The following is a 24,804-nucleotide window of genomic DNA, read 5'->3' as shown; positions in this document are numbered from 1 at the left end:
TCTTCCTACACACCTGGTTTCAATCCCATTCATTACCTGTTGTGTATTTAACCCTCTGTTTCCCCTCATGTCTTTGTCAAAGATTGTTTGTTTGTTCAGTGTTGTGTTGGTGCGCGACGGATCCACGTATACACTTTGTTTTATTGTTATATTTAGTGTTGGAGTTATGTTTAATTTATTGTTATTAAACAACTCGATTACATTCAGTTTGATTCTCCTGCGCCTGACTTCCCTGCCACCTATACACACAACTCTGCATCATGTTTCCTTTTCAAAAAGGTTTAGTTTTAGTTTCATTTTCCTCATAGGCACAGAAGCATTCTGTTTTCACAGAAATTAAAAGAAGCAGAAACCATTTCCCCCACCTTCACCTCCTCACTCATTGACAGAGAGGGGGGGTCTGGAGAGTCTGCAATTCGTAAAGAGAGGAGAACAGTTATAGCACAGACCAAAAAATGACCTTCTATTTTTAGCTGATGGGAATGAATACACAAGCAGCATATCAAACTGGGATAATGTTTTAGGTTACACCTGCAACAGTAAGAATATTTGCCACTGCATATACGCTACCATTCAAACGTTTGGGGTCACTTTAGAAATGTCCCTGTTTTTTGAAAGAAAATATATTTTTTTGTCCGTTAAAATAGCATCAAATTGATCAGAAATACAGTGGAGACATTGTTAATGTTGTAAATGACTATTGTAGCTGGAAACAGCTGATTTTTTATGGAGTATCTAAATAGGCCTACAAAGGCCCATTATCAGCAACCAGCACTCCTGTGTTCCAATGGCACGTTGTGTTAATTCAAGTTTATCATTTTGATAGGCTGATTGATCATTAGAAAACCCTTTTGCAATTATGTTAGCACAGCTGAAAACTGTTGTTCTGATTAAAGAAGCAATAAAACTGGCCTTCTTTAGACTAGTTCAGTATCTGGAGCATCAGCATTTGTGGGTTCGATTACATGCTCAAAATGGAGAGAATCACTGAGAGAGTGTCACTGAGGACAGGGGAGAATGACCATCAACTTCCAAGCATGATTTGCCCTATTTGAATAAACCTATTTTCCTCCCCTGATTTGCTTTTGGGTCTGTGTTATTATATAATAACATCAACTACTAACATAATCAAGAATGTGTATCTTATATGATCATTTAGCTTGATAGCTAATAAATAATCAGCTCAATTGGTTGGTACTTAATGATTTAGTGAGACCCGGGTTTGTGCAGATTTACGAATTATGCCAGGTTCAGAATGAGACTTATGAGGAAATTAATGCATTAGTGACTGCTATGAAATCGATATTCTGATATTCTTTGAGTTAATTTGGGAAACGGTAACTCATTAAACAAACTTTCCCCATGGTGCCCCAGGTTACGGAGTTAATGGTTACCTGATTAATTTAATTTAATAATTCTAAGAAAGGCTCTCCAGAGGGTAGTGTGGTCTGCACAACGCATCACCAGGGGCAAAGTACCTTCCCTCCAGGACACCTACATCACCCGATTTTTATGTATATTTGTATTTTATTTCACCTTTATTTAACCAGGTAGGCTAGTTGAGAACAAGTTCTCATTTACAACTGCTACCTGGCCAAGATAAAGCATAACATTGTGAACAGACAACAACACAGAGTTACACATGGAGTAAACAATAAACAAGTCAATAACACAGTATAAAAAAATTAAAAAGAGTCTATATACATTGTGTGCAAAAGGCATGAGGAGGTAGGCGAATAATTACAATTTTGCAGATTAACACTGGAGTGATAAATGATCAGATGGTCATGTGCAGGTAGAGATACTGGTGTGCAAAAGAGCAGAAAAGTAAATAAATAAAAACAGTATGGGGATGAGGTAGGTAAATTGGGTGGGCTATTTACCGATGGACTATGTACAGCTGCAGCGATCGGTTAGCTGCTCAGATAGCAGATGTTTAAAGTTGGTGAGGGAGATAAAAGTCTCCAACTTCAGCGATTTTTGAAATTTGTTCCAGTCACAGGCAGCAGAGAACTGGAACGAAAGGCGGCCAAATGAGGTGTTGGCTTTAGGGATGATCAGTGAGATACACCTGCTGGAGAGCGTGCTACGGGTGGGTGTTGCCATCGTGACCAGTGAACTGAGATAAGGCGGAGCTTTACCTAGCATGGACTTGTAGATGACCTGGAGCCAGTGGGTCTGGCGACGAATATGTAGCGAGGGCCAGCCGACTAGAGCATACAGGTCGCAGTGGTGGGTGGTATAAGGTGCTTTAGTAACAAAATGGATGGCACTGTGATAAACTGCATCCAGTTTTCTGAGTAGAGTATTGGAAGCTATTTTGTAGATGACATCGCCAAAGTCGAGGATCGGTAGGATAGTCAGTTTTACTAGGGTAAGTTTGGCGGCGTGAGTGAAGGAGGCTTTGTTGCAGAATAGAAAGCCGACTCTAGATTTGATTTTAGATTGGAGATGTTTGATATGAGTCTGGAAGGAGAGTTTAAAGTCTAGCCAGACACCTAGGTACTTATAGATGTCCACATATTCTAGGTGATGGTGATGCTAGTCGGCCGTGCGGGTGTGGTTGAAAAGCATGCATTTGGTTTTACTAGCGTTTAAGAGCAGTTGGAGGCCACGGAAGGAATGTTGTATGGCATTGAAGCTCATTTGGAGGTTAGATAGCACAGTGTCCAAGGAAGGGCCAGAAATATACAGAATGGTGTCGTCTGCGTAGAGGTGGATCAGGGAATCGCCCGCAGCAAGAGCAACATCATTGATATATACAGAGAAAAGAGTCGGCCCGAGAATTTAACCCTGTGGCACCCCAATAGAGACTGCCAGAGGACCGGACAACATGCCCTCCGATTTGACACACTGAACTCTGTCTGCAAAGTAGTTGGTGAACCAGGCGAGGCAGTCATTAGAAAAACCGAGGCTACTGAGTCTGCCGATAAGAATATGGTGATTGACAGAGTCGAAAGCGTTGACCAGGTCGATGAAGACGGCTGCACAGTACTGTCTTTTATCGATGGTGGTTATGATATCGTTTAGTACCTTGAGCGTGGCTGAGGTGCACCCGTGACCGGCTCGGAAACCAGATTGCACAGCGGAGAAGGTACGGTGAGATTCGAGATGGTCAGTGATCTGTTTGTTGACTTGGCTTTCGAAAACCTTAGATAGGCAGGGCAGGATGGATATAGGTCTGTAACAGTTTGGGTCCAGGTTGTCTCCCCCTTTGAAGAGGAAGGCCAAAAAGATCATCAAGGACAGCAACCACCGAGCCACTACCTGTTCACCCCGCTATCATCTAGAAGGTGTGGTCATTACAGGTGCATCAAAGCTGGGACCGAGCTCCTATCTCAAGGCCAGAAGCCTGTTAAAACGTCTTACGCCTAGGCGTCCTGCTAGCGGGACAACTTCCGGTGAAACTATAGGGCACACAATTCAAATAAATAATTGTAAAAATTATGGATATTAAACATTTATGAACATACATATCTTGGTTTAATTGGTTAAAAGCTTAAATTCTTGTTAATCTAACTACATTGTCCGATTTATGTCTTTGTGCTTGTCTCCACCCCCTCCAAGTGTTGCCAATATCCCCCATTATGCCAAGTGTATTTATACCTGTCTTCTCTCTTTGCCAGTTGCCAGTTGTTTCGTGAAACCTACCAGCGTTTTCCCTCTTGCTCCCGTCTCTTCTAGTTCCTGTTTTCTAGTTTTGACCATTCTACTTGCCCAGACTCTGAGCCTGCTTGCCGTTCTGTACCTAGCCACACAACACTGGATTATTGACCCCTGTCTGCTCTGACCCTGAGACTGCCTGCTGTTCTGGACCTTTTGAAACCTATCTGGATTACTGACCTCTGCCTGCCCTTGACCTTTTTGCAAATAAATTCATTAAAAATCCTACAATGTGATTTTCTGGATTTTTTTTCTCATTTTGTCTGTCATAGTTGAAGTGGACCTATGATGAAAATTACAGGCCTCTCTCATCTTTTTAAGTGGGAGAACTTGCACAATTGGTGGCTGACTAAATACTTTTTTTGCCCCACTGTATACTCTATGTAGACACAGAATAAAATGAAAACACAAGAGCCAAGACATGGTGACATAAAAGTGACATAAAAAGGTTACCACTCCTGAAATCAATCACACACAATGCCTTTCCTGGCCTTAAACAATGGTACCGCTTGAACCTATTGAAAGATGCACAATAGCATAGAGATAGTGGGAGCCCATTAATCAAAAGACTTTAATCAGGAATGACACCTTGGTCTTTTTCTTGTGGGTGGTGGCCACAATGTAACAATTGATGTCAACAATGTAATCACGATTAAGAAGGGAGGTCAGCCATAGAGCCTTTCATATGGAAACTGAAGTGGAGGCAGGTACACTTGGTTAAGAATCACAGACCTAGTCTCACGCAATGTTCAGTATCAATATGAAAGAGCTCCTGGTAAGTCACACGTCACAAAGGCTCTGAAAGGACTTTCATATGATTAGGAGACAACAGATGAGTGCTGCCCTGCCGCTCAATATAATTGACTGTTATCTGCTGCTTTTTATCATTCTTCCCCTCTAATCAGGGACTGATTAAGACCTGTGACACCAAGTGGGTGCAATTAATGATCAGGTAAAACAGAAAAACAGCAATACTCCTCGTAGGGTAAGATTTGAATACCCCTGCTCTATACTGGGGTGGCAGGTAGCCTAGTGGTTAGAGTGCGGGGCCAGTAACTGAAAGGTTGATGGATAAAATCCCTGAGCAGACAAGGTAAAAATCTGTTGTTCTGCCCCTGAACAAGGCAGTTAAACAACTGTAGGCTTTCATTGTAAACAAGAATTTGTTCTTAATAACTGACTTGTCTAGTTAAATTTAAAAAAAACACTATACATGTGTAGGATGCCAACGTGCTTTATGAAGGCTTCACCATGTGTGGGTGTGGGTGTGTTGATTGTATTGTACTGATGATCAGAGAGCCTCATTGGCTCTTGGGCAGAAGCCGAATAGAATTTAAGGCTGAGCAACAAAGACCCCATCACACCAGTTTTCCAGCTCAGGTAAGAGAATACTGAATTCCAGATAATTGGCATATATTGTTTTGTTATGATACAACCATACTTCGGATGATAATTTAAGAATATCCCTTTCATTGACATTGTTCAATGTCCCCATTTCAACACAATTATTACTAATATCAATGTATTTATTTATTATGATTAAATGTTGCTTTTCTATGTTGTGAAATGGGCATTAGTCTCATTTGACTCATCATTGTAGACACAGGCATTGCTGATGAGAGTATATAGTTGTCCTTTGGGGTGTAAACTGTATTTTCTGATTTCAGCTATGTGGATGTTACTGTCTAGCTCTGTGGTGCTACTGCTGAGTGGTGAGTCCTGAAAGTCTGGGTTTTGTTTCCCTTTTCTTTTCTTTTTTTTACCAACGATAATCTTAAAGAACGTTGGTGTTTACCCATTAATTGTAGGTGGGTTTTTTCTCTCCAAATGTTAAGAGTAATAAAAACACAGAGAAAGGATAGTCTGCAAAGAAATGGAAACCATTGATAAATGTGCTACCGTGAGATTAATACAAATGAGGTGCCATGCACACAAGACGCATTTAAATCAGTACTACAATAAAATATTGCATATCAAACCACTGTAAAAGGTTATTCCTACAGTGAGACTGATTCAGAAATTATAAATGGATGCTGAGTACACGTTAGAATGTGTAAAATTGCAATTCTAAACTATATCCATATAATATTCATTATTATCTCTCTTACAGTTCTTATTTGAACAGCGGAAAATGAAAATACAGCAATATTGTGCTGTGGGTGACTATTAAATTGCAATCTGATAAGACCTGTGGAATATGGAAAGACTATGGGCTCTATTTGAACAAACCTAACGCAATGGTAAATTTAAGCACAGGCGGTAGATTTATGCTATTTTTCACTGTCACAATTATCAGCGTACTTGCTGGAGTTGGTGCGAAAGGGCTGGGTTTGGATAAATAAACAAGTTGTAGGTGTGTCGAGGCTTGACCACCCCCTCACTGACCATTCTGAACATGCACCATGGCTAAATATGTGGTTGCTTCAAGTTGTGTATTTAAGGTCTTTTATGTATTGACTTGGAATCAACTGTAATTCCAAAGTTGGTCTGTTATAGTTTGTTAAATGGCTTACAGAAACAAAATAACAAAATTTAGACCTATCTTTACTAAATACCTTAACTTGAACCCATTTGCAGTCCACATTGTTCTACTGTAAGTAATTGCATGGCTTCAATAGCATTCGCACGGATATAGGGGTAAGGCATACTGTAAATTTCATTATGGCTGAGCATGAACATGGCAAACATTGTCAAAAAGCAATATTAAATTAATGATTGATAAGGCCTAACAAGAGAACAAATATTTTAAATCAAAAGAACAACTTGTTTTAAATAGGCTGTCACACTTACAGGCACCATCATTTCTCTCCGTGGGCATATAATATTAAAACAACAAAACACCTAACCAACAATGCAGTTAAAAAATATGGATAAGAATAAGATAAGAAAAGTAACAAGCAATTAAAGAGCAGCAGTAAAATAACAATAGCGTGACTATATAGTCTCTAAGAGACTAAATTAGTCGAGGTAATTAAGGTAATATGTACATGCAGGTAGAGTTATTAAAGTGACAATGCGTATATAATAACAGAGAGTAGCAGGGGAGTAAAAGAGAGGGTGTGGGGAGTGGACAATGCAAATAGTCTGGGTAGCCATTTGATGAGGTGTTCAGGAGTCTTATATCTTGGGGGTAGAAGCTGTTTAGAAGCCTCTTGGACCTAGACTTGGCAGTCTGGTACTGCTTGCCGTGTGGTAGCAGAGAGAACAGTCTATGACTAGGGTGGCTGGAGTAGTTGACCATTTTTAGGGCCTTCCTCTGACACAGCCTAGTATAGAGGTCCTGGATGACAGGAAGCTTGGCCCCAGTGATGTACTGGGCCGTTCGCACTGCCCTCTGTAGTGCCTTGCGGTCGGGGGCCGAGCAGTTGCCATACCAGGCAGTGATGCAAGCAGCTCTCGATGGTGAAGCTGTAGAACCTTTTGAGGATCTGAGGACCTATGCCAAATCTTTTCAGTCTCTTGAGGGGAAAAGGTTTTGTCGTGCCCTCTTCACGACTGTCTTTGTGTGCTTGGACCATGTTAGTTTGTTGGTGATGTGGGCATCAAGGAAATTGAAGCTCTCATCAACCTGCTCCACTGCAGCCCCATCGATGAGAATGGGGGCGTGCTCGATCCTCTTTTATCTGTAGTCCACAATCATCTCCTTGGTCTTGATCACGTTGAGGGAGAGGTTGTTGTCCTGGCACCACATAGCCAGGTCTCTGACCTCCTCCCTATAGGCTGCTTCGTCGTTGTCGGTGTTGCTGTTGTGTCATCTGCAAACTTAATGATGGTGTTGGAGTCGTGACTGGCCGTGCAGTCATGAGTGAACAGGGAGTACAGGAGGGGCTGAGCATGCACCCCCGAGGTGCTCCTGTGTTGAGGATCAGCGTGGCGGATGTGTTGCTACCTACCTTCACCACCTGGGGGCGGCCCGTCAGGAAGTCCAGGATCCAGTTGCGGAGGGAGGTGTCTTGTCCCAGTGTCTTTAGCTTATTGATGAGCTTTGAGGGCACTATGGTGTTGAACTCTGAACTGTAGTCAATGAATAACATTCTCACATAGGTGTTCCTCTTGTCCAGGTGGGAAAGGGCAGTGTGTAGTGCAATAGAGACTGCATCATCTGTGGATGTGTTGGGTTGGTTTGCAAATCGGAGCAGGTCTAGGGTTTCTGGGATAATGGTGTTCATGTGAGCCATGACCAGCCTTTCAAAGCACTTCATGGCTACAGATGTGAGTGCTACAGGTCGGTAGTCATTTAGGTAGGTTACCTTAGTGTTCTTGGGCACATGCACTATGGTGGTCTTCTTAATACATGTTGGTATTATAGACTCGGACAGGGGAGAGGTTGAAAATATCAGTGAAGACACGTCCTGGCAATCCGTCTGGCCCTGCGGCCTTGTGAATGTTAACCTGTTTAAAGGTCTTACTCACATTGGCTGCAGAGAGCGTGATCACACAGTCTTCCGGAATAGCTGGTGCTCTAATGCATGTTTCAGCGAGCATAGAAATAGTTTAGCTCGTCTGGTAGGCTCGTGTCACTGGGCAGCTCATGGCTGTGCTTCCCTTTCAATCAAGTGTATTTATAAAGCCCTTCTTACGTCAGCTGATGTCACAAAGTGCTGTACAGAAACCCAGCCTAAAACCCCAAAAGCAAGCAATGCAGGTGTAGAAGCAAGGTGGCTAAGAAAAACTCCCTAGAAAGGCCAGAACCTAGGAAGAAACCTAGAGAGGAACCAGGCTATGAGGGGTGGCCAGTCCTCTTCTGGCTGTGCCGGGTGGAGATTATAACATAACATGGCCAAGATGTCCAAATGTTCATAGATGACCAGCAGGTTCAAATAAAAATCATCACAGTGGTTGTAGAGGGTGCAACAGGTCAGCACCTCAGGAGTAAATGTCAGTTGGCTTTTCATAGCTGATCATTCAGAGTATCTCTACCGCTCCTACTGTCTCTAGAGAGTTGAAAACAGCTGGTCTGGGACAAGGTAGCATGTCCGGTGAACAGGTCAGCGTTCCATAGCCGCAGGCAGAACAGTTTAAACTGGAGCTGCAGCACGACCAGGTGGACTGGGGACAGCAAGGAATCATCAGGACATGTAGTCCTGAGGAATGGTCCTAGGGGTCAGGTCATTCACACAGGACACCGGATAAGACAGAAGAAATACTCCAGATATAACAGACTGACCCTAGCCCCCCGACACATAAACTATTGCAGCATAAATACTGAAGAATGAGACTGGAGGGGTCGGGAGACACTGTGGACCCGTTCGACGATACCCCCGGACAGGTCGAAACAGGCAGGATATAACCCCACCCACTTTGCCAAAGCACAGCCCCCACACCACTGGAGGGATATCTTCAACCACCAACTTACTGTCCTGAGACAAGGCCGAGTATGGCCCACGAAGATCTCCCCCATGGCACAAACCCAAGGGGGGGCGTCAACCCAGACAGGTAGGTCACATCAGTGACTCAACCCACTCAAGTGACGCACCCCTCATAGAGACGGCATGGAAGAGCACCAGTAAGCCTGTGACTCAGCCCCCGTAATAGGCTTTGAGGCAGAGAATCCCAGTGGAGTGAGGGGAACAGGTCAAGCAGAGACAGCAAGGGCGGTTCGTTGCTCCAGTGCCTTGCCGTTCACTTTCACACCCCTGGGCCAGATTACACTAGCACTAACTGAAGTTTATTTAGTGCTTTATCTGGGTAGACGGAAAGTAAAGCATTGCAGTAGTCTAACCTAGAAGTGACAAAAGCATGGATAAATTATTCTGCATAATGTTTGGACATAAAGTTTCAGATTTTTGCAATTTTACGTAGATGGAAAAAGCTGTCCTTGAAACAGTCTTTGATATGTTCGTCAAAAGAGAGATCAGGGTCCTTCACCGTTTTATTTGAGACGACTGTACAACCATCAAGATTAATTGTCAGATCCAACAGAAGATCTCTCTGTTTCTTGGAACCTAGAACTAGCATGTCTGTATTGTCCGAGTTTGAAAGTAGAACATTTGCAGCCATCCACTTCCTTATGTCTGAAACACAGGCTTCCAGGGAGGGCAATTTTGGGGCTTCACCATGTTTCATCAAAATGTACAGCTGTGTGTCATCCGAATAGCAGTGTAAGTTAACATTGTTTCCCGAATGACATCACCAAGAGGTAAAATAAATAGTGAAAACAATAGTGGTCCTAAATTGGAGCCTTGAGGAACACCGACATTTACAGTTGATTTGTCAGAGGACAAACCATCTACAGAGACAAACTGATATCTTTCCGACAGATAAGATCTAAACTAGGCCAGAACTTGTCCGTGTAGACTAATTTGGGTTTCCAATCTCTCCAAAAGAATGTGGTGATTGATGGTATCAAAAGCAGCACTTTTGTAGCAGTGTGAACAGACAACACAGAGTTACACATGGAGTAAACAATGAACAAGTCAATAACACAGTAGAAAAAAAAGGATATAGGCCGATGGTTATGTTATTTTCTGGGTCAAGGTTTGGCTTTTTCAAGAGAGGTTTTATTACTTCCACTTTTAGTGAGTTTGGTTTACATCCGGTGGATAGAGAGCCATTTATTATGTTCAACATAATAGGGTCCAGCATGCAGCTTAAAGATTTAGAGGCCATGATTATTTTCATCAATGTGTCAAGAGATATAGTATTAAAAAACCTGAGTGTCTCCCTTGATCCTAGGTCCTGTCAGTTTTGTGCATACTCAGGACACATGAGCTTTGGAGGAATACACAGATTTAAAGAGGAGTCCGTGATTTGCTTTGTAATGATCATGATCTTTTTGTCAAATTTATCACTGCTGAAGTGAAAGCCTTCCTCTCTTGGGGAATGTTGCTTTTTAGTTAGCTTTGCGACAGTATCAAAAATACATTTTGAATTGTTCTTATTTTCCTCAATTAAGAAAAATACATGTAGTATGATCGAGCAGCAGTGAGGGCTCTTCGATACTGCACGTTTACGGTCTTTCCAAGCTAGGCGGAAGACTTCTAGTTTGGTGTAGCTCCATTTCCGTTCCAATTTTCTGGAAGCTTGCTTCAGAGTTCGGGTATAGTCTTGTAACGGTTTTCTTTAGGTGAAGTAGAGGAGGACCAAAATGCAGCGTGGTGGTTATTCATGTTCTTTAATTTATAAAGACACTACACATGAGATAACTAACAAAAACAACAAACGTGAGAAAACCTAAAACAGTCCCATCTGGTGCAAACACAAAGACAGGAACAATCACCCAACAAACAAACAGTGCAACCCAGGCTACCTAAATATGGTTCCCAATCAGAGACAATGACTAACACCTGCCTCTGATTGAGAACCATATCAGGCCAGACATAGAGATAGACAAACAAGACATCCAACATAGAATGCCCACTCAGATCTCACCCTGACCAACCAAAACATAGAAACATACAAAGCAAACTATGGTCAGGGTGTGACAGTACCCCCCTGAACCTATTGGGGAGGGTCTGGGTGGGCATCTGTCCGCGGTGGCGGCTCTGGTGCTGGACGTGGCCCCCACTTCACCGTAGTCTTAGTCCCCCACCTTGTCCGCTTCCGTGGCCTCCTAGCCACGGCGACCCTACTTAATGACCCCACTGGACTGAGGGGCAGCTCGGGACAGAGGGGCGGCAGCTCGGGACAGAGGGGCGGAAGCTCGGGACAGAGGGGCGGAAGCTCGGGACAGAGGGGCGGCAGCTCGGGACAGAGGGGCGGCAGCTCGGGACAGAGGGGCGGAAGCTCTGGCGCCTCTGGGCTGAGGGGCTCTGGCGCCTCTGGGCTGAGGGGCTCTGGCGCCGGACAGGCGGGAGACTCCGGCAGCAGCGCCGGACAGGCGGGAGACTCCGGCAGCAGCGCCGGACAGGCGGGAGACTCCGGCAGCAGCGCCGGACAGGCGGGAGACTCCGGCAGCAGCGCAATTCTGTATACCAGGGAGCTAGTTTCTTATGACAAATATTTTTTGTTTTTAGGGGTGAGACTGCATCTAGGGTATTACGCAAGGTTAAATTGAGTTCCTCAGTTAGGTGGTTAACTGATTTTTGTATTCTGACGTCCTTGGGTAGATGGAGGGAGTCTGGAAGGGCATCTAGGAATCTTTGGGTTGTCTGAGAATTTATAGCACGGCTTTTGATGATCCTTGGTTGGGGTCTGAGCAGAATATTTGTTGCGATTGCAAACTTAATGAAATGGTGGTCCGATAGTCCAGGATTCCGAGGAAAAACAATAAGATCCACAACATTTATTCCACGGGACAAAACTATGTCCAGAGTATGACTGTGGCAGTGAGCAGGTCCGGAGACATATTGGACAAAATCCACAGCTCCGAAAGGCTTTTGGACTGGGTCTGTGGACTTTTCCATGGGAATATTAAAATCACCAAAAATGTGAACATTATCTGCCATGACTACAAAGTCTGATAGGAATTCAGGGAACTCAGAGAGTATCGCTGTGTATGGCCCAGGAGGCCTGTAAACAGTAACTATAAAAAGTGATTGAGTAGGCTGCATAAATTTCATGACTAGAAGCTCAAAAGACGAAAATGCAGTCGTTTATTTTTTGCAAATTGAAATTTGCTATCGTAAATGTTAGCAACCCCTCCGCCTTTGCCGGATGCATGGAGGATATGGTCACTAGTGTAACCAGGAGGTGTGGCCTCATTTAACACAGTAAATTCATCAGGCTTAAGCCATGTTTCAGTCAGGCCAATCACATCAAGATTATGATCAGTGATTAGTTCATTGACTATTACTGCCTTGGAAGTGAGGGATCTAACATTAAAGAGCCCTGTATTGAGATGTGAGATAACACAATCTCTTTCAATAATGACAGGAATGGAGGAGGTCTTTATTCCACTAAGATTGCTAAGGCAAACACCACCGTGTTTAGTTTTGCCCAACCTAGATCGAGGCACAGACACGGTCTCAATGTGTCCAGCTGAGCTTACTACACTGACTGTGCTAGTGGCAGACTCCACTAAGCTGGTAGGCTGGTTAACAGCCTGCTGCCTGGCTTGCACCCTATCTCATTGTGGAGCTAGAGGAGTTAGAGCCCTCTCTATGTTTGTAGATAAGATGTGAGCACCTCTCCAGCTAGGATGGAGTCCGTCACTCCTCAGCAGGCCAGGCTTGGTCCTGTTTGTGAGTGAGTCCCAGAAAGAGGGCCAATTATCTACAAATTCTCATGATTCATTTTAAGTCTAATACTGGATAATAATAATGGAGACACCAATGACTAGGGTTATCAATCTGTCAGAGCTAATGGTGGGAGGCTTTGGCATCTCAGACCCCGTAACGGTAGTAGGAGAGACCAAATAAGGCTCGGCCTCTGACTCCAACCAATTTCTTAATGGGGAGAACTGGTTGAAAGTTTCTGTCGTCTGACTGAGCGACACCAGTTGAATATTCCTACAGCATTTCCTTCCAGAAGCAATGAGAAAATTATCCGGCTGCGGGGACTGTGCGAGGAGATTCATACTACTATTTGTACTTATTGGTGGCACAGACGCTGTTTCATCCTTTCTTACACTTAAATTACCCTTGCCTAACGATTGCGTCTGAAGCTGGGCTTGCAGCACAGCTATCCTCGCCATAAGGTGATCTTTCTTCAGTATATTATCAATGCTGTCTTAGTGCCAGCCTCTGACTGTGGTGGTATGTAAACTTCAAAAAAATATAACAAAATGGAAGAAAAAAAACAAAAAAACACATTACTTTTTCATGTTTCTAAATATGAAGTATACAGGAACCAATAGCACATTAGGCTACTCTTGTTCTGTGCACAAAAGGGCAGTGTGCGTCACGGCAGGATAAGCTGCGTTTCCACAGTCAAAATTCATACCATAGCCAATTGTGTTACCACTAAAACCAGCTTTTCGTTGGTCTTAAATATCCCTATCAGCGCTGCCTGAAATAAGCACTTGGATCATGTTTTTAAGGACACACCTCAAATATTTCAACACAGCCACTCTGAGCTTAAGTGAGCTGATACAGTGCATTCGGAAACTATTCAGACCCCCAATCAAGCTGTAGAAACATCTCAAGGATGATCAATGGAAACAGGATGCGCCTGAGTTCAATTTTGGGTCTCATAGCAAAGGGTCTGAATACATATGTTTTTTCTTTTTAATAAATATGCAATATTTCTAAAAAACTGTTTTTGCTTGGCCATTATGGGGTATTTTGTATAGAAAATAATATGGCTGTAACATAACAAAATGTGGAAAGATCAAGCGTTCTGAATACTTTCCGAATGCAATGTATAAGACAGTCAAACCTGGTGTTAGGGCTGGAAAATGCCAGTGAGCCTGTTTTTACATGATGAAATTGCAAACCAATGTACGTTTGACACTAGCGCTGCCTTAACGCCACCCCAGAACAGAGCCCTCTAGATAAAACAAAGGGTATTTGCTATGCTGACACTGATAACTTACAATATAAAATGTGTGTGTTAGGTACATATTAGCCCTGCAAATCCACAATGACAGAGATTGTGTTCTATTGACTATCACAAAAAGTGTTCAGCTGACCAAATCTGTGCCAATGGCATAGTATAAAATGTTGCATAATTGCTACAGCTGAACAAAGGACATACAATTATGGTATCTAGACAGATCAAATCAATTATAGGGATTTTCTGTCCACTTTGAGGAACATAACATTTACCATTAGAGCACTTTGTAGGACTCTGCTCTGCAGGACCAGCTACTGTCCCACCAAAGATAGGCACCTGCTGGGCAATGGGCGACCCCCACTACCGCACGTTCGACGGCCACTACTACAGCTTCATGGGCAACTGCACCTACATCATGACTAAGAACTGTCATGTTGACAAGGACCACCCAGCCTTTGAGGTGCAGGCCAAGAATGTGGAGGATCGTGCAAACTCGCAGCTTACCTCAGTGGGAATGGTCACCGTCAAGGTTTACGGAGTCAACATTGACATTGTCAACTCTGAATTTGGTCTTGTCCGGGTGAGTGGAGTCACAAGTTTTCTATCTGTGTTATCTGTTCAACAATCCTTGTCTTTGTTTGGTGTATATGGGTGTACTGTATCTGCATGTACCGTGTGTAAATTATTTTTCTAATGTGGTTTGATTTCCTTGCAGGTTAACTTCCAGTTGTGGAATCTTCCCATCAGCTTAGACAATGGCAAATTGAAACTCTCCCAGAGTGGATTTTCAGTTGTCCTGGAGACAGACTTTGGTCTGATGGTGCAGTATGATTGGCTGAAGTACCTGGTGGTGACTATGCCCAGGAGCCTGGCAGGCAAGGTGTGTGGCATGTGCGGCAACTTTAATGGCAAACAGGATGACGAACTCACCACTCCCAGTGGCTCCCTTGCCAGTAATGTTGTGGCCCTAGGCAAGAGCTGGAGGGTATCAGACAAGGGAGGTGATGCCTACTGCAGAGATGAGTGCACAGGCCAATGTGAGAACTGTGAGAGCGGCTTGGTTAAGCACTTAGAAAGGGAGATCTTTTGCACCTTTCTCACAGAGATAATGAATGGACCCTTCAAAAACTGCAATGCCGCCATTGACTACAAGATCTTCCAGGAGAACTGCTTGTATGACCTTTGTCGGGGCGAGATCATGAAGACGTACATGTGTGACACCCTGCAGGTGTACACCGATGCCTGCCAGAGGGCTGGGATCAGAGTGTACAACTGGAGGGGCATTGCCCATTGCCGTGAGTGACTTGCAAAGACAACTGATCATTTTCAGGAGGATTCGAGCATAAAGGACTGCAATACTTTATTTCCCATTTCAAATGTTGTAAAACTGAGTGTGGTTTGTGGTCTTTTCCCCCAGCCAAGCCTGAATGCCCAGAGCACAGTCACTATGAGTTCTGTGGAAGCGCCTGCCCTGCCACCTGTGAAGACCCAAATTCTCCCTCAAAATGCAAAGCCAGCTGTGTGGAGGCCTGTATCTGTGACGAGGGCCACCTGCGCAGTGGGAACAAGTGTGTGCCGAAGTCCCAATGTGGCTGCCAGTACAAAGGCCACTATGTCGAAGCCGGAACATCTTTCTGGGGGGATGATAGCTGTACCAAACGCTGTAACTGCAGCTCCACTGGTGGGAGTGTTGAGAGCCAGGTGGCCAGTTGTCCACTTGGACAGCAGTGCAAGGTGGTTGATGGCATAAGAGGCTGCTACCCTACAACCTTTTCCTCATGCATGGTGTCTGGTGATCCACATTACCACACCTTCGATGGACAACTCTACAACTTCCAGGGCACCTGTGTGTATCAGATGGCTAGTGTCTGCTCCAATGACACCAGCCTGGAGCACTTTAGTGTTGCCATACAGAACGATGGGCGAGATAAAAAGGTGGGGTCCATCACCAAGCTGGTAGAGGTCAAGGTCTATGGGTACACTATTGTCATCAGCAAAGAGCACCCAGGATTTGTGATGGTAAGAAATTACTTGTAATAAAAATTGCATAGTTTTGATTACAATGCCGTCAGAAAATACTCATACCCTTTCATTTATTCCACATTGATTAAATAGTGTACCCCATAATGACAAAGTGAAAACATGTTTTCAGAATGGATTGCAAATTTCTTGAAAATTAAGTACAGAAATATCTGATTTACATAAGTATTCACATGCGTGAGTCAATACATGTTAGAATTACCATTGGCAGCGATTACAGTCGTGAGTATTTCTGGGTAAGTCTCTAAGAGCTTTGCACACCTGATTGTACAAGAATTGCAATAATATTTTTGAAATTCTTCATGCTCTGTCAAATTGGATGTTGAGCATTGCTAGACAGCCATTTTCAAGTCTTGCTATAGATTTTGAAGTCGATATAAGTCCAAACTGTAACTAAGCCACTCGGGAACATTCAATGTTGCCTTGGTAAGCAACTCCAATATAAATTGAGCAAAAAAAGAAACGTCCCTTTTTCAGGACCCTGTCTTTCAAAGATAATTCGTAAAAATCCAAATAACTTCACAGATCTTCATTGTAAAGGGTTTTAACACTGTTTCTGTTTCACATACTTGTTCAATGAACCATAAACAATGAATGAACATGCACCTGTGGAAAGGTCGTTAAGACACTAACAGCTTACAGATGGTAGGCAATTAAGGTCACAGTTGTGAAAGCTTAGGATACTAAAGAGGCCTTTCTACTGACTCTGAAAAACACCAAAAGAAAGATGCCCAAGGTCCCTGCTCATCTGCGTGAACGTGCCTTAGGCATGCTGCAAGGAAGCATGAGGACTGCAGAACGTTGCCAGGGCAATAAATTGCAATGTCCGTACTGTGACATGCCTAAGACAGCGCTACAAGGAAACAGGACGGACAGCTGATCGTCCTCGCAGTGGCAGACCACGTGTAACAACACCTGCACAGGATCGGTACATCCGAACATCACACCTGCTGGACAGGTACAGGATGGCAACAACAACTGCCTGAGTTACACTAGAAATGCACAATCCCTCCATCAGTGCTCAGACTGTCCGCAATAGGAGAGAGGCTGGACTGAGGGTTATAGGCCTGTTGTATGTAAGGCAGGTGGCCAGGGCAATAACCGGCAATAACATCGCCTATGGGCACACCGTTGCTGGACCAGACAGGACTGGCAAAAGTGCTCTTCACTGACGAGTCACAGTTTTGTCTCACCAGGGGTGATGGTCGGATTCGCATTTATCGTCAAAGTAATGAGCGTTACACCGAGGCCTGTACTCTGGAGCGGGATCGATTTGGAGGTGGAGGGTCCGTCATTGTCTGGGGTGGTGTGTCACAGCATCATCGGACTGAGCTTGTTGTCATTGCAGGCAATCTCAACGCTGTGCGTTACAGGGAAGACATCATCCTCCCTCATGTGGTACCCTTCCTGCAGGTTCATCCTGACATGACCCTCTAGCATGACAATGCCACCAGCCAGACTGCTAGTTCTGTGAGTGATTTCCTGCAAGACAGGAATGTCAGTGTTCTGCCATGACCAGCGAAGATCCCATTGAGCTAGGGCCATTCCCCCCAGAAGTGTCTGAAGTGTCTGGGTAACAGCTATAACTGGCAAATCTAATGCAGTCCATGAGGAAGAGATGCACTGCAGTAATTAATGCAGCTGGTGGCCACAACAGATACTGACTGTCACTTTTGATTGAGACTCCCCCTTTGTTCAGGGACATATTATTCCATTTATGTTAGTCACATGTCTGTGGAACTTGTTCAGTTTATGTCTCAGTTGTTGAATCTTGTTATGTTCATACAAATATCTACACGTTAAGTTTACTGAAAATAAACTCAGTTGACAGTGAGAGGACGTTTATTTTTTTGCTGAGTTTATATTTGGCCTTGTGTTTTAGGTTATTGTCCCGCTGAAAGGTGAATTTGTCTCCCAGGGTCTATTGAAAAGCAGACTGAACCAGGTTTTCTAGGATTTTGGCCTAGCTTAGCTCTATTCTGTTTTTTTTTTATATATAAAAAAAACTCGCTAGTCCTTGCAGATGAAAAGCATACCCATATGATGCCGTCACCACCATGCTTGAAAATATGAAGTATCAGTATCAAATATCAATGATGTGTTGTGTTGGATTTGCCTCAAACAAAACACTTTGTTTGCAGGGCATAAAGTTAATTTCTTTGACACGTTTTGCTGTTTTACTTTAGTGCCTTATTGCAAACAGGATGCATGTTTTGCTATATTTTTATTCTGTACAGGCTTCTTTCTTTTCACTCTGTCAATTAGGTTAGTATTGTGAAGTACTGTAACTACAATGCTGTTGATCCCTCCTCAGTTGTCTCCTATCACAGCATGTTTAACCTCTACAAGGGTCCACAGGAAAAGTTCTGACACTTCATCAAAAATAACAGTTAAATTATTTCGCACACAATATGTTAATATACGTTTATAAGGGTTTACACTAAATTACAGAAAGGCAGGCCCTATTTGTCTGTCATTCATCCTCCCTACCGTGCCATGTTACAGATAGTTGTATGTGTGGGGTAGAGATAAGGTAGTCTTTCAAGAATCATGTTAAAACATTCCATATGTTAGCTTAGTAGAAGCCTTTTAGAGGTTAAACACTATTATTTCACTATCTGTGCAACTTAGTGGTGCAGAGGTCTAAGGCACTGCACCTCAGTGCTAGAGGTGTCACTACAGACCCTGGTTCAATTCCAGGCTGTATCACAACTACCTGTGATTAGGAGTCCCATAGGGCGGTTCACAATTGGCCCAGTGTTGTCTGGGTTTGGCCGGTGTAGGCAGTCATTGTAAATAAGAATTTGTTCTTAACTAACTTGCATAGTTAAATAAAAAAATATTTATTTAATCCATTTTAAATTCAGGCTGTAACACAACAAAATGTGGAAAAGTCAAGGGGTGTGAGTACTTTTTGAAGGCACTGTATATGTTAAAAAGGTCAACACTGAGGTTAACTGAACCATTCCTCTACTTTTTTGTTTCCTTCAAAGGTGAATGGTGAACTTGTGAATCTTCCTGTAAAACTCAATAAACTGCACATATACAAGAGCGGTTGGTTTGCTGTGATCAAAACTGACTTTGGGGTGGAAGTGTCCTATGACTGGAACAGCATAGCGACAGTCACCATCCCCAACACTTATGCAAATGCAATGTGCGGCCTGTGTGGCAACTACAACCACAATCCAAACGACGACATGCAGATGAAGGATGGAAAGCAGGCTGCCACTGCAGAGGAGTTCGGTCAGAGCTGGATATTAACAAAGATCCCTGGTTGTGTGAACGGCTGCAAAGGCCCCTGTCCTGACTGTAGCATCGCCCAGAGGGATCAGTACATGACAAACAAGTACTGTGGCCTCATCAGTGACCCAACAGGCCCCTTTCGTGACTGTCACTCCAAGGTGGAACCCATGGGTTTCGTTCAAGACTGTCTGTATGATGTCTGTCTGTACCAGGGAAACAGGAACATGCAGTGCAATACCCTAACTGCCTACACAGCTGCCTGCCAGGATAAAGGGGCCATGGTCTACTCCTGGAGGTCAGATCAATTCTGTGGTATGGATGTTTATTTGATTTTTTAAAATATTTTTTTTACAAATTACATGTCAGGTCATTTAGATGGTGACTATGCATTTACATTTTGCAATTGTCAATTCTCGTAGATGCCCAGTGCCCTGCGAACAGCCACTATAGGCTTTGTGCCCCGGGCTGTTCAGCCACATGTCAGAGCCTGTCAGCACCCACTGGCTGTGAAGCTCTGTGCAAAGAGGAATGTGCCTGTGATACTGGCTTCCTTCTCAGCGGAGACCAATGTGTTCATCTCTCCCAGTGTGGTTGTCTTCACGAAGGAAGATACTACAAAAATGGACAAGTCTTCTACCCCAATGGACTCTGTCAGCAAGAATGCACATGCAATGGCACGGTAGGGATGATGAATGACAGAAAAATATGACCTACCTTTCTGTAATTGAGTGTAAACCCTTATAAACTTGTATTAACATCTTGTGTACAAAATAATGGAACTGTTATTTTTAGATGAAGTGTCAGAGCTTTTCCTGTGGACCCAATGAGAAGTGTGAGGTGAAGAACGGCGTCAGGGCTTGCCAGCCTGTTGGAAAAGGAGTTTGTTCCATCTCAGGCGACCCACATTACAACACCTTTGACAACAGCACCTATGACTTCCAAGGCACCTGCACCTACACTGCAGCTCAAGGCTGCCATCTGGAAGGCACACACCTCAACCCCTTCTCTGTGGTGGTGGAGAACGAGAAGTGGTATGCTATGTCATCAGCTCCAAAAGTGTCCGTTGCCAAGCTTTTAGCTGTAGAAGTCTATGGTAACATTCTAATTCTACGCAGGAACCAAATCGGAATGATCATGGTATGTATATGATTTTTTTTAAATCATGTGTCTGTGTTCCGTTAATGATCTTAAAAAAATAAAAAATAAAAATTGTCATTCATGTTGATGACTGACACATCCATACAAAACAAAATCACTCAGATGGAGTTTAATTTCAGCCCAGAAGTGAGTGAGAATCAAACACAACATGTCTTCCCCAGGTGAACGGCATCCTGACTAACCTCCCATTGAGCCTACACAACGGTGCAGTGCAGATTTATCAGGATGGCTCGAATGATGTCATATTGACAGACTTTGGCCTAAGAGTTACCTATGACCTTGTGTACCACGTCACCGTCACTGTCCCTGGCAACTACAGAGGCAAGACCTGTGGTCTGTGTGGCAATTTCAATGGTAACAAGAATGATGAGTTCCTGCTACCTGGTGGACAGATGGCCAAACATGTCAACTCTTTTGGGGCGGCCTGGAAGGTCAGCGTGCCTGGGGTGGTGTGTGAGGATGGTTGCAGCGGAGACTTCTGTCCGAAGTGTAACTCTAAGAAGAAAGCCGTGTTTGGTGCTGACTGTGGTATCATTACGGATCCTAAAGGACCCTTTGCCGCCTGCCACCATGAGATAGACCCAACCTCTTACTTCAGAGACTGCCTCTTTGATGTCTGTATGGCTGAGGGAGATCCAAAAATGCTTTGCCGCAGTGTTGCTGCTTACATGTTAGACTGTCAGGACTTTGGTGTAAAGATCGAAAGCTGGAGATCACCAACCTTTTGCCGTGAGTAGTTTAGGGTTTTTTCTGACACTAGACCAATTTTTCTATAACTCTCTCAGGCTGGTCTCATAGAGTAGACGTAACGTAGTAAAGGAAAATCCAGGACACTCACATTTTTATGATATGTAACCATTTAACAAAACAAAAACTTTATTTAACTAGGCAAGTCAGTTAAGAGCAAATTCTTATTTTCAATGACGGCCTAGGAACAGTGGGTTAACTGCCTTGTTCAGGGGCAGAAAAACAGACTTTTACCTTGTCAGCTCAGGGATTCGATCTTGCAACTTTTCAGTTACTAGTGCAACGCTCTAACCACTAGGCTACCTGCCGCCCCAACCATACAAAACAAAAGGACGGTGGTTGGTTGGGTTAGATGGGTGGGCGTATAACGCGAACGTCCAGCATGCATGTTCTTGTTGGAGTTCGTTCCTTGTTCCTTGTAAATCATTGGCTCATTGGTGAAATTAGCATTCTGACAATATCTTTAATTAAATCATTCAAAAACCTTTATTAATGCAATTGCAGACAGAAGTTAACAGGAACATAGCACGCATGTTCCGAGTAAGTTCTGCAAGATAGAAAAGGTCCCAAGTTGCTTTTATCATGCTTGTAGTCAACCCCCTGTGATGTAACTGCCTATGTCATTACCTTCTACTCATGAGACCAAAACCATGCCTACACATAAACAAGAGTTTTAGTGTTATCTAAAAGCTTAGCAGTAAATGTCCATAAATGTCCAAGTTGATTTATAGTGGAATGTCTGACTAGTCTTAGTCTTGATTTAGATGCACTATTGTAAAGTGGCTGTTCCACTGGATGTCTTAAGGTGAACGCACCAATTTGTAAGTCGCTCTGGATAAGAGCGTCTGCTAAATGACTTAAATGTAATGTAATGTAGTCTCTTATCGCTTACACCCCACTGCAGAGTTCTGTCTTAACAGTCACAGATTTCTTAGACAGTTTCTTTATAAGAGGCAGAGATTAGAAAAGACTGTGGAACAATATTAAACCTTTATAATGAATATACATATATATTGTTAATATGTAGTCTAGGTCCCTATAAATGTAAGGAGGGAGGGGTCTTATAACCCCTCCCCTTCTATTAATACAACATAAGCATATAAAATTATTATAATACATCAAACATTTGGTACAGCCCCTATCAGGACCCCAAGGTGAACCCCTGACCTTCTCATCACAGAAAACGTTTGCATTTTAGCTAATTAGCAACTTTGCAATTACTTACTACTTTTGAGCTACTTTGCAACTACTTAGCATGTTAGCTAACCCTTCCCCTAACCTTAACCCCTTAACCTAACTCCTAGCCCTAACTTTAACCCCTATCCCTAACCCCTAGTTAAGCTAACATTAGCCACCTAGCTAACCTTAGCCATGACAAATTGGAATTTGTAACATATCATATGTATTGCAAATTCTTAACATAATGTATGAATTGCAGTTCGCAAAATATCATGCGAATTGTAATTCGTAACATATCATACGAAATGGGTGGTGGACATCCACAAATGAATTACATACCATACCAAACATACTAAATTTGAGTGTCCCTTATATTTGAGTGTCTACCCGAGTCCAGATTGACTCTTCAAATCAGTCCAACATAACTTTATTTTGGGTTTCACATTCGGATAACCTAATATTTAAAGTCATAAATAAAAGTCATGTTCATGCAAAAGGACTAAACAATAGTTATTTTCTCATATGTCCACAGCATTCTCCTGTCCTGCCAACAGCCACTACCAAACCTGTGCTGAAACCTGTGCAACTCCATGTCCCGGCCTATCTGACACCATCAACTGTCCCACCACCTGTGTTGAGGGATGTGCCTGCGACAAAGACTTCTACTTCAATGGTACTGGCTGTGTTAGCTGGGACCAGTGCAGCTGCTATACTGGTGGACACACCCTTAAGGTAGGGGCACTGCAAGCTGGAGACTAAAAGCATACTTTAAGCATTATTTGAAATATGTGAAAAAGTCTTTGACATTTTCAGCTGAAACTGAACCTGGCCATGAAATTAAGAGCTATGTATTTTGGAGAGCTGTCTGTGACTCAAATTTGTATGTGTAAAAGTCTCACTAATATGTGTCTGGGATGTTTTTAGATAGGGGAATCCCTGATTTCAGACAACTGCTTTGCGGTCCACATCTGCCAAAAATCTGGAGTTGTTCTGTCACAGTCTATGGTGTGCCAGAGTGAAGAGAGCTGTCAGGTCAAGGATGGTCTACGGGGATGTTATCCTATCCCGTCACTTAATGCAGGGGTACATGACTGAGTAAGTAGCCTCTGACTTCCCCCATTGGTGAGCCACTTCACCATAATGTCACATGATTGTGAACCTAACCATCAATACATGAGACTGTTTGTCAAATAATGGTGTTTGTAGGGTATTAGACTTGAAACTTGTGTTTTTTTAACTTAATGAGGATTTAAAAGTTAAAGTCCACAGTGTCTTTTGAAAACATAACAGCAGGTGTTAGCATTCATTCTTACATGATAGGTTCCAGTGGAGAAGGAAATGATATGCACTCAAAACATCTCTCCCCTTCTCTTTTACAGTGATATGTGAGACAACTGAAGGACATTCTTCTATTGGAGAATCCCAGCAAAAATACATATTCCTTAAATCCCTATGATCATTCGTCAATGATTTGTAACAAACAGTAATTCAAATAATTTAGAAGGAATGCCATCAATACATTTAGAAGGAATGCCATTTTCTGCCAAACCCTAGCCTCATATTTTTAAAACAATTCCAGAAAGTGATTTGGAATGGTCAAATCATTTCAATGGTAATCAAGTCAACCAAATGCTTATCTCATTATAGGTTAGAAATTAGATGTTAAATATTTACTATGTAAAAGAAAGGGCTCCCGAGTGGCGCAGTCACCACAGACCCTGGTTCAATTCCAGGCTGTATCACTACCGGCCGTAATTGGGAGTCCCATAGGGTGGTGCACAATTGGCCCAGCTTCGTCCGGGTTAGGGTTTGGCCGGGATAGGCCATCATTGTAAATAAGAAATTGTTTTTAACTGACTTGCCTAGTTAAATAAATGTTTAAAAAAATATACATATATCATCTCCATGTAATTTGCTATCTAAATTATACTGAAAAGTATCGTTCCGAATATGCATTCTTGTTAATAAAAAATACAATGAAATATCCATTCATAAACGTGTACAGTGCATTCAGAAAGTATTCAGACCCATTCCCCTTTTCCACATTTTGTTACGTTACAGCCTTATTCTAAAATTGATTAAATATTTTCTCATCAATCAACACACAATTACCCCATAACGACAGAGGCAACAGTTTGGGGTCATATATAAATGTATTTTTTGTTGTTGTCCAAACACTAGTCTCAACCTCGACAGCAAAGAGGCAACTCCGGGATGCTGGCCTTCCAGGCAGAATTGCAAAGAAAAAAGCCATATCTCAGACTGGCCAATAAAAAGAAAAGATTAAGATGGGCAATAGAACACAGACACTGGACAGAGGAACTCTGCCTAGAAGGCCAGCATCCCGGAGTCGCCTCTTCACTGTTGACGTTGAGACTAGTGTTTTGCAGGTACTATTTA

The 24,804-nt window shown here is 43.0% G+C and overlaps 1 protein-coding gene across 1 annotated transcript; it reads left to right on the top strand.

The window, feature by feature from the left end:
- Positions 1-5,001: 5,001 nt before the first annotated feature.
- LOC115131797 (IgGFc-binding protein-like) lies at positions 5,002-24,390 on the top strand. The gene is made up of 12 exons (XM_029663799.2): positions 5,002-5,043; positions 5,331-5,375; positions 14,328-14,617; positions 14,753-15,332; positions 15,455-16,056; positions 19,071-19,632; positions 19,740-19,999; positions 20,113-20,457; positions 20,640-21,207; positions 22,937-23,136; positions 23,329-23,499; positions 23,784-24,390. Exons 2-11 carry the CDS (start codon positions 5,333-5,335, stop codon positions 23,497-23,499), a joined length of 3,621 nt encoding a protein of 1,206 aa, XP_029519659.1. The 5' UTR covers positions 5,002-5,043; positions 5,331-5,332; the 3' UTR covers positions 23,784-24,390.
- The last annotated feature ends 414 nt before the right edge of the window (positions 24,391-24,804 follow it).

This window comes from Oncorhynchus nerka, linkage group LG7, assembly GCF_034236695.1.
Source record: "Oncorhynchus nerka isolate Pitt River linkage group LG7, Oner_Uvic_2.0, whole genome shotgun sequence".
Taxonomy (NCBI): Eukaryota; Metazoa; Chordata; class Actinopteri; order Salmoniformes; family Salmonidae; genus Oncorhynchus; species Oncorhynchus nerka.
Note: the sequence above shows the minus strand (reverse complement) of the source record. Positions and strands in the feature narration are given on the sequence as shown.

What these genes read in the sequence shown, in the direction of transcription:
- LOC115131797 (XM_029663799.2), top strand. Translation starts at nt 5,333, where the DNA reads ATGTGGATGTTACTGTCTAGCTCTGTGGTGCTACTGCTGAGTG. An exon ending in AGCACCCAGGATTTGTGATG is followed by an intron (nt 16,057 to 19,070) that starts GTAAGAAATTAC and finishes TTTCCTTCAAAG; the next exon opens with GTGAATGGTGAACTTGTGAA. An exon ending in GAGATCACCAACCTTTTGCC is followed by an intron (nt 21,208 to 22,936) that starts GTGAGTAGTTTA and finishes ATATGTCCACAG; the next exon opens with CATTCTCCTGTCCTGCCAAC.